Here is a 14,721-nt window from a genome sequence, read left to right on the forward strand (position 1 = left end):
CTCTTCCCAGCACTGCATAGTGGACAAATCATTGTATGTGGAGTTAGGAAGACTTGAATTTAAATCCTGCTTTTAGATACTTACTGGATAAGTCACTTAAGCCCTCCGGGCCCATTTTTGCCTCAATTATGAAATGAGTAGGTTGAACTTAATGGTCTCCATAATCCCTTCCAGCTCTACATCCGTGATCCTATATAAAAAGAATAGAAGGCTGAGGAAGCCTCGAGATCATCCGTACCTTTAAAGATAGCAGGAGGGACCAGATCTCTGATTTCATTGGCATAGAGAGCTGATGAGGAAACCATCAATGTTCTATCACATGAATCTCCTTTTTAGTTAAGGATTCACTCCTGAGCAGTAGCTGTGAAAAATACGTGATCTGCTTCTCTGCTGATGCAGGTCAGAACCTTCTCTACAACTTAGAATCTTAGTCTCCAGAAGCACTGAGGCGACGGGTAGATGCAGGCAGGATGGATCAGGGCCAAAATCTGAACTCAAATCTCCCTTCTTGGCCCCAGGGCCAGCTCTCTGTCCACCATACCATACCTACCGCCTCTGGTTGGGAAATGCATAGATGACAGAACTGGGAAGAAAAGAGAAGATGATTGGAAAAATCAGGGTAAAATGACTCCGTGACACCCAATGAGGAGGAAAATGTCAGCAAGTAGAAAGAATCCATTTATAACTTCCTCAGGATTGTCAGCCAGATGACACAAGGGCTCCTGGTTATTGGAGCTTCTGACAACCTGGCCCTAATCTGCTTTTCCAAGCACAGTTATACAATCCACAAACATTTATTACTGCTTAATATGTGCATAGTGCTGGGGATTCAAGAAAAGCAAAAACTACCCCTGCTCTTAAGGAACCGACATTCTCATTGGGAAGACAACCTGTAAATTGATAGCTATATTGGAGGTGAAGACAAAGGAGAGGAGGGTGTCTTTGGAATGGAAGACCAGAGGCTCTTGGACAGCTGGGAAAGGCTTCCTGCAAAAGATGGAGTTTGAGGTGATGCCAGAAGTTAGGAGGAAGAGAATTCCAGGCCTGGAGGACAGCCAGTACAAAGAGATACTTGCTAACCAAAGCTAGCATTTATAGCATGCTTTAAGGTTTTCAAAGTTCTTTACATATCTCTTTTGATCTTTATTTATTTTGAGCTTTTACCTTCCATCTTAGACTCAATACTGTGTATTGGTTCTAAGGCAGAAGAGTGGTAAGGGCTAGGCAATGGGGGTTAAGTGACTTGCCTAGGGTCACACAGCTGGGAAGTGTCTAAAACCAGATTTGAACCCAGGACCTCCTGTCTCTGGGCCTGACTTTCCATCCACTGAGTCACCCAGCTGCCCCCTTGTTTGATCTTTATAAGTACCCTCTGAATAAGATGCTATTGTTATCCCTATTTTACAGGTATACTCAGCCTCAGGATTGCATGGTTAGTAGGTGTCTAAGCAGGATTTGAACTCATCTTCCTTCCTGCCTTTCTTCCTTCCTTCTTTCCTTCCTTCCTTCCTTCTTTCCTGCACTCCTGCCTTTCTGCCTTGGAATCAATCCTAAGAATAGATTCCAAGGCAAAAAGAGTGGGAAGGGCTAGGAAGAGGGGGGCCAGGGGAGGAGGGGTTAAGTGACTTGCTCAGGATCACATGGCAAGGAAGGGTCTGGGGCCCGATTTGAACCCAGGGCCTCCCCATGAGTCTCTGTGCCTGACACAGTATCCACTGTGCTCCCTAGCTGCCCCTGAACTCCGGTTGTTCTGTTCCCAAATCTAGTCCCATATTCACCGTACCTCATAGGCTAAGGTGGAGGAGCATCGCGCAGAAGGAGCAGCAGTAAGCCAGTGTGGCTGTCCCATCCAGCGTGTGAAACCTGGAAGTATCGGAACAGGCCGGAAAGGGAAAAGCGCTGACTGGCAGGAGGGGAATAGAATCTGCTCTGGTTCGTTTCACATGAAGTATGATGGCAGTCTTCTACAGCTACTCAGTGAGCTCCCGCTGTTTCTTCCATACTGTTCTGTGTGTGTGTCTCACTCCCCCTCCCCCCAGCACTGACTATCACCTCACCCCTACCCAGAATCCTTTACTTCTTTTGAGCCTGAACGTGAGCACGACCTTCTCAGGTTCTCTTGAGCACAGCTTTTCTGCTAATGTCTGCCCTTCCTAAATGATTTCGTTTTGATTTCCTAATTATTTTAAATATGTCATAACTATACGTGTTGTCCCTTCCACTGGAACGTCAGCATCCTGAGAGCCAGAACGTCGGCTTCCCTTTCGGCTTCGTGCCTCGGCCCAGGCAGCCGCTGCCGCAGAGGAGGCCCTTCGCCGTTCAGTCAGTGAATGGGCTTGGCGGAGGACAGCTGGCCCTGGCAGGCGGTTGAGTCGCTGTATTTCTACATAATAGGTAGAGCCGATTGAAGATCTATGGAGGAAGTCTGGTCACTGACTGAGAGGTCAGAACAAGTTGCATGAATAGAAATTGAAAATAAGTTAACCTGTAAAACACAATCGATCCATGAATGGGGTCGACGAAACTCTTGATGAGGACGCGGGTGTCCCAGCCCAAGAGGCGGCAGCGATTTTCACATCTAAAAGCACGACTTGGCCAGAGCACCTCCCTGAAAAAGGAGTTCAGAAATGGGCCCCCGGCTAAGGGAAGGCGCCGATCAGCTAATGAGCGTATCCTAATGGAAAGCTCTCCAAAGATGCAAGCGGGGGTCTGCTTTGGGCCCTGTCGCCAGTCGCTGAAGCCCTCAGCAAGCATTTGCTACGGGCCTTCTGTCTGCAGGCCCTATATGAAATTCGGGGGGGAGGAGGGGGCACAGATGTAGAAAAAGACTGCAGAGCCTCCTCCCATGGCGTTTCTGCTCTGCAAGGTGAGGCTGCGTAAATACAAGTAGATAATCTTTAGACACATGCGTGCATCTGCACACACACCCGCGTACATAGTCTGCAGAGGAGGGAAAGAGGCTGCAACAGATGGGGAATTCGGGGAGATCTTTTCGTAGAAAGTGGCGCTGAAGGGAGACAAGAGCTCCCTACTGCAGAGAGGAAGGGTTAGCACATGCCAGGCATGGACAGACAGACAGAGCAGACATCCAGACAGACAAGATGGCATGTGTGTGGAGAAAAAAAGAAGAAAGCAAGTGGGGTGGATGGCGCCGTGCCATGCCGTGCCTGCGGGAGGAATCTGAGCCTGGAAGGGTAGGTTGGGGCCAGTGGGGAGGCCTAGAAATGCCAGAGCTGGCCGTGTGCGCTGCTCTTCCAGGCAGGAGGGAGACCCTGCAGGGGGGCCGGAACAGGACCAGGCCCAGCCTGATGAACACTCTGCAGCAGCTCCGCAGAGGATGAGAGGCGGGGGCAGCCCGCTGCGGTGCAGACAAGAGGCAGTGAACGCCTGACCTGGGGCCGTGGGGTATGTGAGGAGAGAGAAGGGGATGAATACGAGGGAGGAGCAAGATGGAGCCACTCACGAGAAATGCGGGGAGGACTCTGAGGTGACAAGCTTGGGAGAATGAAGACTTGGGGGTGCCTCTGTCACACGCAGGCTGCGATGGGGATGAAATTCAAATGTGGCCTCAGACGCTCATGCGCTGTGTGACTCCGAGGCAGTCGCTCAGGCCGTCTCTGCCCCCCTTTCCTCCGTTACAGAATGAAGGGAGTGATAGCACTCCCGGGACGCTTGTGAAGATCCAGTGAGATCCTATTTGTGAAGGGCTGGGCACACGCCCGTGTATTTATGACGTTACTTATCTTCTGTTTTAGATAGTATGTCTTCTTCTTATGTTCGTATTCAGGAAAGTTTAGAAAAGGGGCGAGTTTGGGGGGGAATTAACAACACCTGAGAGACATGTCGGGTTTGAGACATCTGTGGGCTGTCTGGTTTGAAATGGCCAACAGGCGGTGATTTAAGCCTGGAGCTCATTCTGTAATGTAGATCTGTAGTCTGCCCAGATGATTGATTAGCCTGGGGGTGCTAACGAGGCCACTAAGAGGGAGAGGATCCAGAGAAAGGAGCAAAGAGTTTCGGATGGAGCCTCGGGGAGCACTCGCACTCACACCCCGGGGGTCTGATTCTCTCATTGGCTCCCTCATAGGATCATCATAAGAATATTAGGGAATAACGGGAATGGAGAGCCCCCCACCCCAATAAGAAACACTGCCCAAATACAAGCTACTTCTCCTTATAACGGTTGGGAATATATTTTAGAACAAGCTTTGATTTCTTTCTCCCCCAGGAGACATGGTCTCCAAGTACCGAGAGCCTTTGATTCACACCTTCCTGAGGGGAGCGAAGGATCCCGACGGCAGCCACCGGGCCAGCAGCTTGTCCAACCTTGGGGAACTCTGCCAGAGGCTCCACTTCCTCGTGGGCCCCGTGCTTCATGAGGTACGTCCGACTCTTCCTGCCCTGCGCCCCAGGCTTCCACTCCTCACGCAGGGCATCACTGTATTAGAGAATGGTGGCGGCGTCTCTCGAGGGCGAGACAGAAGGGCCTGTGGCCGGCGGGCCTCTGTTTGCACGACAGGCACTTGTGGGTTTAAAATAGACATATGGAGGGGTCCGTGTTCGTTATCCCTGGGTGTGCCCACGGGGCATCCGCCTGCTTCATCCACAGCCTCCAGCAGGAGCCCTTTCGGGGCGAGAGAACCCACCAGGGGGCGGGACGGACGGCCGACACTGCTCACTCTGTCCTCCCTAAGGCTTGAGCATGGCATCCGAAGGGGCTACCTCAGGAGAATTACACATTTCCTGACTGTGCGTCGAGCATTCCATGGAGAGAGATAAATCCGCACACTTAGGTTCACTGCAATTCCGGGGCTCCCTGCTATTAAATGCCTTCGCTTTATTGATAATGAGGGTAATTTGGCTGTTATTGGATTCTAATTACTAGGGCTTCTGCTGTTACTTAATGCAGACCCAGGGCTTTTATCACATGGAAGTTCCTCATGAGCCGCTTCTTCCTGCCTCCCCGAGGCCTTTTTCTTGAAGGTCTGCCGGAGAGGGAATCCTGGGCCCCAGACTCCTCCCTCTCTCAGCCCAGGTCCAAGCTGTGGCAAAGGCCTGTCCCTCCCTGCCCCCAGCCCTGCTCTGGTACAGAGTCCTTCATGACCCAGGTTCCTCCTGCCTTCCCCGTCGTCTTGCCCCTTCCTCTCCACACTTCCTCCATCCAGTGACACCGGCCTTCAGCTCTGGGCCTTCTCTGGCCCATTCCCCAACCCCTGGAGCGCTCTCTGCCCTCTGCTTTGACTGCTGGCCTCCCTGGCTTTGTTGAAGTCCAAACTTAACCCCCATCTTCTACAAGAGGCCTCCCCAGCTTCTGAATTCTAGTGCCTTCCCTCTCTTCACTATTTCCTCTTTATACTAGGTTTGACTTGTGTGTGTGTGTGTGTGTGTGTGTGTGTGTGTGTTTGCATGTTGTCTCCCCCCATCCTGTAGATTGGAAGCTCCTGGAGGGCAGGGACTATTTTTTGCCTGTTTTTATATCCTCGGCATTTAGCACAGTGCCTGGCACATAGCAGGCATTTAATAAATGTCAATTGACCGATAGACTATTTCTGAAGTAGAGAAAGCCAAGTGCTTTTATTAGCGAGACAAAGACCGGTATTTTTATGTATAAAGTCGTTTCTGTGACTCTAAAAGCATGAAAATCTCCATACAATGATAGAGGTTATAAATAGGGATTGTAAATGCACTTTCTGCAGACCCCCCTCCTGCCAGGTAGAAAATTCAGGTCGCCCCCGGAAATAGACGCACGGCATGGGAAGAGGGAATGGCAAGAAGGGATGTGTCTGGATGGGAATGGAACTGCTCTTAGCCGGGAAACATCAGAAGGCAGGAGATTGTCTGGCACATGAAAACCCAGGTGTTTGCCTCCCCCACACGTGCTTGTCGTCGAGGACCAGCCCGGCTGCCGCCAAGGGCCGTGTTTTACCTTCCCTGGTTCCAGCACGTCGGGATATTGTCATTGGTAGAAGCACTTCAGTGCATGGAGCCTGCCAGAGGTGCTGCCCTATTTCTGTGCATCGGATCTTTCGTGCTTCTTTGTCAGCCTGTCCTGTTTCCCGGCTCCCCCCCCAAGAGCCTTCCTGGCCCTTGGACCTTTTGTCCTGCATGACCCTGGCCTCTCTTTTTCTGGAGCTCAGTTCTTCGGGGCTCTGTGGGGAAGCAATCAGTCAACAAGGATTTATATGTTTAATAAACAGCTTTTAATTTCCAGTAAACATTTATTAAGCACCTGCTGGGTACCCAGCGTTGTGCTCAGCCATGGAGTTCCAGAACAAAAGTGAGACATTCCCTAGCCTCAAGGAGCTTACCTTCTACTAGGAGAAGCAGATTGTTCACAGGTAACTAAATACAGACTAAACAAACAATTAATGCAAGGTTATAGGAGTGGAGAGCATTACAAGAGAAGAACACTTCAGACGTTAGCAACGGCCCGTGCAAAGGTATGGATTGTTACCTGTCAAAAATGGCGAGTGATCCAGTTGGGTTGGAAAATCGAGTTTGTGATGAGGAGTAATCACATCACAAAGGGTCTTAAATTCAAAATAGAAAAGTGTTTTGTGCTTTGTCCTTAAGGTCACTGAAGTTTCTTGAGTTGGAAAGTGATGTTGTCGGGCATGTGCATGTGAAGGCTGTGTGGAGGCTGGATTAGGGGAAGGAAAGGCTGGATTCTGGAAGACCTTTTAGAGGCCATTGAACCATCCAGCTGAAAGGTTACAGAGGCCTTAGTTAGGATGGTTGTGGTGAATGAATGAGCAGCACTAGCTGTGTGCCAATAACTGTGCTGAATGCTGGCAATGCCCAAACAAACGCCAGAGAGCGCCTGCCCTCAAGGAACGTGTTCTTCCTCCCCCTTTTACTTCCCTATGTGCAAACAAGCTTGGTTCATGACAAACTAGAGGCCCTCTCAGAGAGAAGGCTAGCTGAGCTGGAAGTGACAGAACCCAGAGAAGCTAGAAGATGGGTGTGAAGAAGATTTAGACCTGGGGCCCATCAGTGAAAATGTCTAGAATCAGGTGGCGGAGTAGTTTGTGTGAGCAACAACCAGGAGAGCAGCATCCCTCGTCAGCAGAGAACGTGAAGAGGGGAGGGTAGGAAGCCTCGAAACAGAGAGGACCAGATGATGAGACTTGAGAAACCAAACAGGATTTTATATTTAATCCTGGAAGGTAGAGGGAACCGCTGACACTGACTGAAGATGGGGTAATATGATCAGAACTTTAGGAGAGAGGAGAAGGGACTAGAGTAGAGGGAAAGACTTAGGGCAGCACACCTGCCAGCCAGCTATGGCAATAGCCCGGATAGAAGATGAAAAGGACCTGGCAGAAGGGTGGCAGTGCCAGAGGAGAGAAGGGAGCAGCCCACAGAAGAGATGTCAGGAAGTAGAAATGACAGTCCCCAACACCTGATGGGATGTATAGAGTAAGACAGGAGCTGAAGATAACATCTGCGTTGCAAGCCTGGGTGATTGTGAGTATGGTAGTTCCCTTGATAGAAAGGTAAATTAGGAAGAAGTTAATTTTAGTGTGATTTTAGTAATTATGTATTATTAGGAACTGGTTCTCTTCAATCCATCAATAATCCTTTGTTAAGCATCTACTATGTGTCAGGCATTGTGCTCCAGATAGGATTAGTGTTGCCATTTTGGTACTAGCCACTTTCTAGACATCTCTGTGCCATGCTGGCTACCCTCAACCCCTCTCTTCCATCCAGAAGAGATCAGACCCCAGGCTCTGTTTTCAACTTTCACCTTACCTTGATGGTTCCAAGCTTACCACAGCACTTCTAGGAATCTCTATCATGGCTCATAATAATAATAATAATAACTCTGAAAAGAAAATAGAAATTGAGGGAAATCCATTAATTGGGGAATGACTGAATAAATTGTGGTATATGATGGTAATGGAATCTATTGTGCTGTAAGGAATGATGAACAGGATGATTTTCAAAAAGAGCTGGAAAGACCTACATGAAAGGATGCAGAGTGAAATAAGGAGAACCAAGAGAACATTGTACACAATAACTGCAATATTGTGGAATAATAAACTGTGATAGACTTAGCTACTCTCAGCTACACAATGATCTAGAACAATTCTGAAGGACTTAAGACAAAGAATGCTCTCCAGAGAAAGAACTGTTGGAGTTGGAAAGCAGATCAAAGTATACAATTTTTCACTTTATTTATTACTTTGCCATGTTGGTTTTACATGAGTATTTTCTTGAAACAATTATCGACCTGCAAGTAAGTTTTGTCTGATAATAAATGTTCAACCCAGATCAAACTGCTTACTATTTGCAGGAGTGGGGCAGAAAGGGAGAGAGGGAGACAATTTAGATCTTATAATTTCAGAAAATGTATATGAAAATTGTTGTTGAGTATGGGGAAATGAAATATATATTAAAATAATAATAATAGGAGGCAGCTGGGTAGCTCAGTGGATTGAGAGCCAGCCAGAGACAGGAGGTCCAGGGTTCTGGCTTCAGACACTTCCCAGCTGTGTGAGCTGGGCAAGTCACTCAACCCCCATTGCTTAACCCTTACCACTCTTCTGCCTTGGAACCAATACACAACAGTGATTCCAAGACAGAAGGCAAAGGTTTAAAAAACAACAATGATAGGCCTGTAAGGTTCAAAAAGGTCTTATCTCACTTAAGCATCACAAAACCTCCATTAAGTAGGTGCTAATATCCCCATTTTTACAAATGAAAAAACTGAAGTTGAGAGAGTTTAGGTGACCTATTTAGGTTCACACACTTAATTTTTTTTTTAATTTAAAAAAGTTTTCCAGATTGCATGTCAATAAATTTTCAGTAATCATTTTCTGACATTTTGCAATCCATATTTTCTCTCTCTCCCATTCCTTTCCCCTAAACAGCAGGTAATGTGATAGAACTTGTACACTTCTTATCATACAATACATATTTCCATGTTCATCATGTGGAGGACATATAGCATTTACACTAGAGAGAAATTCATGGGGGAAATAAAATGAAGATGCTTCACTCTGCATTCAGACTCCATCAGTTTCTTCTACACCAATGGATAGCCTTATTAGTCATGAGCCCCTTGGAGTTGTCCTGGATCCTTGCCTTGCTGATGATAGTTAAGTCAGTCACAGCTGATTATCATACTTTATTGCTATTACTGTGCACAATGTTCTCTTGGTTCTGCTCACTTCACTTTGCATCATTTCATATAAGTCATTCCAAGATTTTTTATGAACATCTTGTTTCTCTTTTCTGATGGCGATATCATATTCTATTACAACCATATACCACAACTTGTTCAGCCATTCCCCAAATGATGAACATTCCTTCAATTTTCAGTTCTTTGTCACCACAAAAAGAGCAGCTATACATATTTTTGTACAAGTAAGTCCTTTCCCCCTATTTTTGATCTCTTTGGGATACATACCTAATAGTGGTATTGTTGGATCAAAGGGTAATGCGTGGTTTTATTGCCCTTTGGGCATGGTTCCAGTTTGCTCTCTAGAATGGTTGGATCAGTTCACAGCTCCACCAACAGTGTTATTAGTGTCCTAATTTATCCACATCCCATCCAACATTTATCATTTTCTTTTCTTTGTCAGGTTAGCCAGTCTGATAGTTTTAAGGTGATACTTCAGAATTGTTGCATTTCTCTAATTAATAGTGATTTGGAGCATTTTTTCATATGACTAAATATAGTTTTAAATTCTTTTCCTGTCTGTTCATGTCCTTTAACAATTTGTCAATGTGAAAAGCATTGTGGAATGCTTTACATTCTCATAAATATGACTCCATTCTCTATATATTTGAAAAATAAAGTTTTTGTCAGACATCTGGCATAAAATTTTTTTCCCAGTTTATTGTTTCTCTTCTAATCTTGGATGCAATTATTTTGTTTGTGCAAAAATTTTTATTTTAAATGTAGTCAGTTATCTATTTTATATATCTTAATGTTCTCTGTGCCTCATTTGAACTTAAATTCTTCCCTTAAATCCATATTAAAATTCTCTCTTAAATCCAATCTTAAATCCATCCAGATCCATAAATCTGACAGGTAAACTATTCCATGCTCTTCCAATTTGTTTATGATTTCACCCTTTATTTCTAAATCATGTACCCATTTTGACTTTACCTTGGAATATGGCATAAGATGTTGTTCTGTGCCTAGTTTCTGCCAAACTGTTTTCCAAAGTCAAATTCCAATTGTCAGATAGTGAGTTCTTCCAAAAGCTTATATCTTTGAGTTTATCAAACTCTAGGTTACTATGGTCATTAACTACTGGGAACTGAGTGCCTAATCTATTTCACTGATCATTATTCTATTTCTTAGCCAGTACCAGATTGTTTTGATAGTTGCCACTTTATAATACAATTTGAGATCCAGTATAGCTAAGCAGGATCACACATTTGATAAGTGTCTAAGGCAGGATTTGAACTCAGATCTTCCTAACTCCAAGTCAAACACCATCTTCACTATGGCATCTAGCTGCCTATACTCCAACAGACTCCTCCTCCACCCACCTGCGGATTTGATTAGTGAGCTTTTTACATTATGTGCTAGTTTTGAGAACGGAAATTAGGTCACCTCTAACATTCCAAGAATATATATATATAGATTGTTGCTCCACCTTGATTCCTTCTCCACTCAATGTGTTGTCTTCCTCCTTAGAATGTAAGCTCCTTGAGGGCAGGGGCTGTCTTATTTATATTTGTATCCCTAAAGCCTAGCACACAGTATTTGCTTAATAAATACTTTTTATTTAGTCAGTTAAGGCTTTGTGGTCTGCACATCCAAAAGTATCACTAGTGCCTTTACTCTGTGGTTGGATTGCGTTTTTCTATGGACTCTGGGAAGATTTCAGTTTGGGTGGCCCAAATTTAGACTCTGATCTGACATGCTCACTAAGAGAAGGATCCAGGACTCGGGTTCAGGTGTTCTAAAATTCTATACAAGGAATTCAGGTTTTTCTTCTATGTGATGTCAAGATTTGACATGCTTGGGAAATGCTTTTGTTTCTCCCTGTTTCTGCTGGTTCCTGTCAAGAGCTGTCTTGGAAATACAGAGACAGTAAGATCCTGAATTTGAGCTCAAGAGACAGACTCTTCCTGATTGCTTGTGTGACACTGGAGAAGTTCCTTCACTTCGTTTGACTTGACTTTTTTTCCCCTATAGAATAAATGAGGTGATTGAACTTTATCAGCAATTCTTGACCTGAGAGCCATGGTACATGGGTGGATTTCAAGAACCCTCTAAAATTAAATAGGAAAAATGCTTTTTTTCCCCCCACTAACCTCTCAGTGAAATTCAGGAACAAATTTAGCAATTTAATCCCCTGAGAAGGGACCCATGGACTTCACCAGATTATCAAAAGCATCCACGATACAAAAAAGGATAAAGGACACTTAGAATAGATGCTCTCCAAGTTTTCTCCTAGATCTGATATTCAGTGAATTCGAACCTTGATAGCTCTGAGCCCCCTTCATCTTTCTCTCTCTTCTCCACAAGTAGGAATCATTTATTTTAAACCAAGGAGGAAGGAGTCCTCCTCCATGCAGTGAATAAGACATTTTCAGCTACTCAACATAGGCGGTGCTCAGGTCACATAGACCTGGTTTCAAGTCACTGGGAGGAATTAGAGAATAGAAAAGAAATCTTAAACCAATGCATGACTAAATAAAGACTTTACATTATATATAGGTCAAGGCTTTTAGGGCAGAAAGCAAGGATAAGCCCATAATTGAAGTGGTAGAGGTAAGAGAAAGGAGCTAAGCAAGTTCCATGTTCAAGCGGGACAGATAGATGATAGAGTAGGTGGCCTAGGGAGCGCCTCTCCTCCCAGTTTTTAACAAGATGTCTTTCTTCCAGTGTTGCAGGAACTCAAAGTGGTAGGGAGATTCAGGAGGCTGCCAGAAAAGGAAAAAGGCACATTCTTTTCACTGTTACAGCTCTGCTATCTTCAGAAGTTGTCAGGATTTTAAAGTGTACTCTCAGAGGCCATTGTATGTCCTAGGCCTTGGGCCTCATCTTCCAGAGGAGACCACGTCTGTTCCCTGTGCCTTTCTTATTTGTCCTGGATGGCTGAGCGCACCGAGGTTTGGTGCACTCTTGCATATCAATCACCTCTCGCCCTGTGGAAGGCAGGCGGCTGCTTTCCAGCTCATTTCAGTGGAGATTGCAGCCGCCCTGCCACCTGCCTCCAGCGTGTGTCTGTGTGTCTGTGTGTTTCTGTGTCTCTGCGTCTGCCAGTGTCACAAGTGGGTTCTGAACACTGAGAATTGCAATAAAGGCGTGGTTCCCACAATATCATGCATCAGAACAGAACCAACGGGCAGCCATCCGGTGTGCTAGATTGGGAAGCAGATAGACCAGTCTCTTTAACCAGCCCCAAAGAGGGAAGTAAGCAAAACCCAGAGGAGTGTCTGCTCTTTACTTTGTCCCATCTACACTTTCACCCACCTGGCTTGATCCACACCAGCGTTTTTTGTGTGTCAGGAGGGACTCGGGCTTGGCTCAAACATGTCTCCCTGATTTTAGCTCTTGCCTTGTAAATCCTCTACGTCCAAGTAGAGTTAGCTATTATATTTGCTGCCTGTTTGGAGGACACCCAACAAATTCCATCTTGGGCTGACAAGCTTGAGAATCCCATTAATGCCAGGCACACAGGCCTTCCTGGGTCTTATCATCAAGATGACCGATTGCATTAAAGGGGAGCACAGAGAAGGCTCTGCCTGAAAAGCAGCCATGGGAGCTGAGCTGTTTTGAGTTTTCCCTTCTGTTGTGGGTTGCAAGTTTATCTATTAGAATTCGAATTTGGTTAAATGCCAGTGCATCCCAGATGCAATTATCTTTAAGAACATGCTACTTCTGCTAATCCTTTCTGCTGTCACTGATTAATTAGGCACTTTGAACTATGCCCAACTGTTTGAAAGCTGTGACAAATACAACCTGCAGAGTTTAGATTTCTGACAAGTTCTTCTCTTCATGTATTTCTGTGGTCTCTTTTTAAAGCCATTCATTCTTTAAGAAAATTTATTATGTATTTGGGCATGTTAACAAACATGCTCTGCCTATTTCCTTATTGCAAAAATAATATTTTCTCTGTTGACCAAGAAATAAATTAATAGATATGGTACAGCAGAAGGAGTGATGGATTTGGAAATAGAGAACCCTGAGTTCAATTGCTGCCCCATTCCCTTATATCCTGGGTTACCTAAAGTGAGTCATCTAACCATTAGACCTCTCTGACATAAGGGGGTTGAACTCATTTACCCTTAGTGTTCCCTTCAAGGTTTAAATCTTATATAAATACACACATACACACACACACCTCTTTTAAAACTTTACCTTCTGTCTTAGAATTAGTACTGTGGACTTCCTAGCTGTGTGACCCTGGGCAAGTCACTTGACCCCCATTGCCTAGCCCTTACCACTCTTCTGCCTTGGAGCCAATACACAGTATTGACTCCAAGATGGAAGGTAAGGGTTTAAAAAAAAAAAGAAGGAAAAAAAGAATTAGTACTGTGTATTGGTTCTGAGACAGAAGAGTAGTAAGGGTTAGGCAATGAAGGTTTAGTGACTTGCCCACGGTCACATAGCTAGGAAGTGCCTAAGTCCAGATTTGAATCCAGGACCTCCCATCTGTAGGCCTGGTTCTCAATCCCTTGAGCCACCTAGCTGCCCCCAACTTTTTTTTTTTTAAGCAAAGAACATGAGGCAGAGCCATTGTATAATTCTGATTTATATGAAAGTTGTTATAGTATGTATTCATCTTTCAGGCTCTTACTGAATTCTCCTGAATTTTCTCTTTAGCCACGTTGGGTCTTTGAAACAAAATCTCTCACTAAAGGCATCAGGAACTGTCATTTTATAGTGTGTCATTCTATGGCCTAGATTCCTTAGGGGGAGAGAGGGCTAATAGGGAGGTCAGAGGAAAAGCTGCTTATTTTGGTAATTCCTAGTTATTAGACCTTTTCCATGGTACTGCATTTGGCAACATGTTTCCCAGGCAGTTTTATTGCCCCCTTTAGAACCATCTTGTGCAGTAAATTAGCAGTGTCACCCCTGTTTTACAGCCAAAGAAACCCAGGCAAAGAGACTAAGAAAGCTAGCCTCGGTGAGTCATGCCACAAGGCTGGGGCTGCCACTGGATTAGAGCACTTTGCTGGGTAGTCTGGACATGCCAAAGAGCAGTCTGCGTCTTCCTCCTTCCTAGTGCATGTGCAGATTCTTGTCTGGCCTGCAACTCGGAAGCCTGCTCAGCCCAGTTTCCACGGCTGTCAGCCTCTCCAGAAGACTGGGTTGGCTCTATTTTTGTCCTGTTTTGACAAGTGACAGCTCTTCTCGTTTCTAGGGGAAATATTTCCATGTGGCTTCTTAACAAGTAATGATGTGTCTGTGTATCTAACCATTTTCTCCCCATTCCCTGCTTGCCTCTAGCCCTGGGGCCATTTCTTTCCCTTCCGAATCAGGAGCCCCTACCAGTATTGAGAATGATAGACATTCTTCCCTACTTTCAACAATACGGAAAAAGGCTGGCTGCCCATTAAAGCGGGATCCCAACACCGCCTGACTTCTCTCTTCCTCCTCGACCTAGGTGACTTCGTGCCTGATTGCTGTGGCGAAGACAGACCCAGAGGCCCAAGTTCGCCAAGCTGCCGTCCACGTCGTCGTGCTTCTGCTGCGAGGGCTCAGCCAGAAAGCCACCGAAGTAAGTGTGTCCCAGGCGGCCCCCGGAC

The 14,721-nt window shown here is 45.5% G+C and overlaps 1 protein-coding gene across 5 annotated transcripts in view; it reads left to right on the forward strand.

Annotated features, from left to right (window-relative positions):
• TANGO6 (transport and golgi organization 6 homolog) overlaps positions 1–14,721 on the forward strand; it is a 220,037-nt gene that overhangs the window by 172,808 nt on the left and 32,508 nt on the right. For 4 of the 5 annotated variants that reach the window (XM_001377974.4, XM_056811251.1, XM_056811232.1 and 1 more), the window contains exons 16-17: positions 4,229–4,380; positions 14,580–14,693. In XM_001377974.4, the coding sequence (XP_001378011.1) occupies positions 4,229–4,380; positions 14,580–14,693 (266 nt within the window). Of the gene's footprint in view, positions 1–1,766; positions 1,910–4,228; positions 4,381–14,579; positions 14,694–14,721 lie in introns of those variants that run through there. The other variant, XM_056811258.1, reaches the window with a different exon arrangement.

Source organism: Monodelphis domestica, chromosome 1 (assembly GCF_027887165.1).
Source record: "Monodelphis domestica isolate mMonDom1 chromosome 1, mMonDom1.pri, whole genome shotgun sequence".
Lineage (NCBI taxonomy): Eukaryota > Metazoa > Chordata > Mammalia > Didelphimorphia > Didelphidae > Monodelphis > Monodelphis domestica.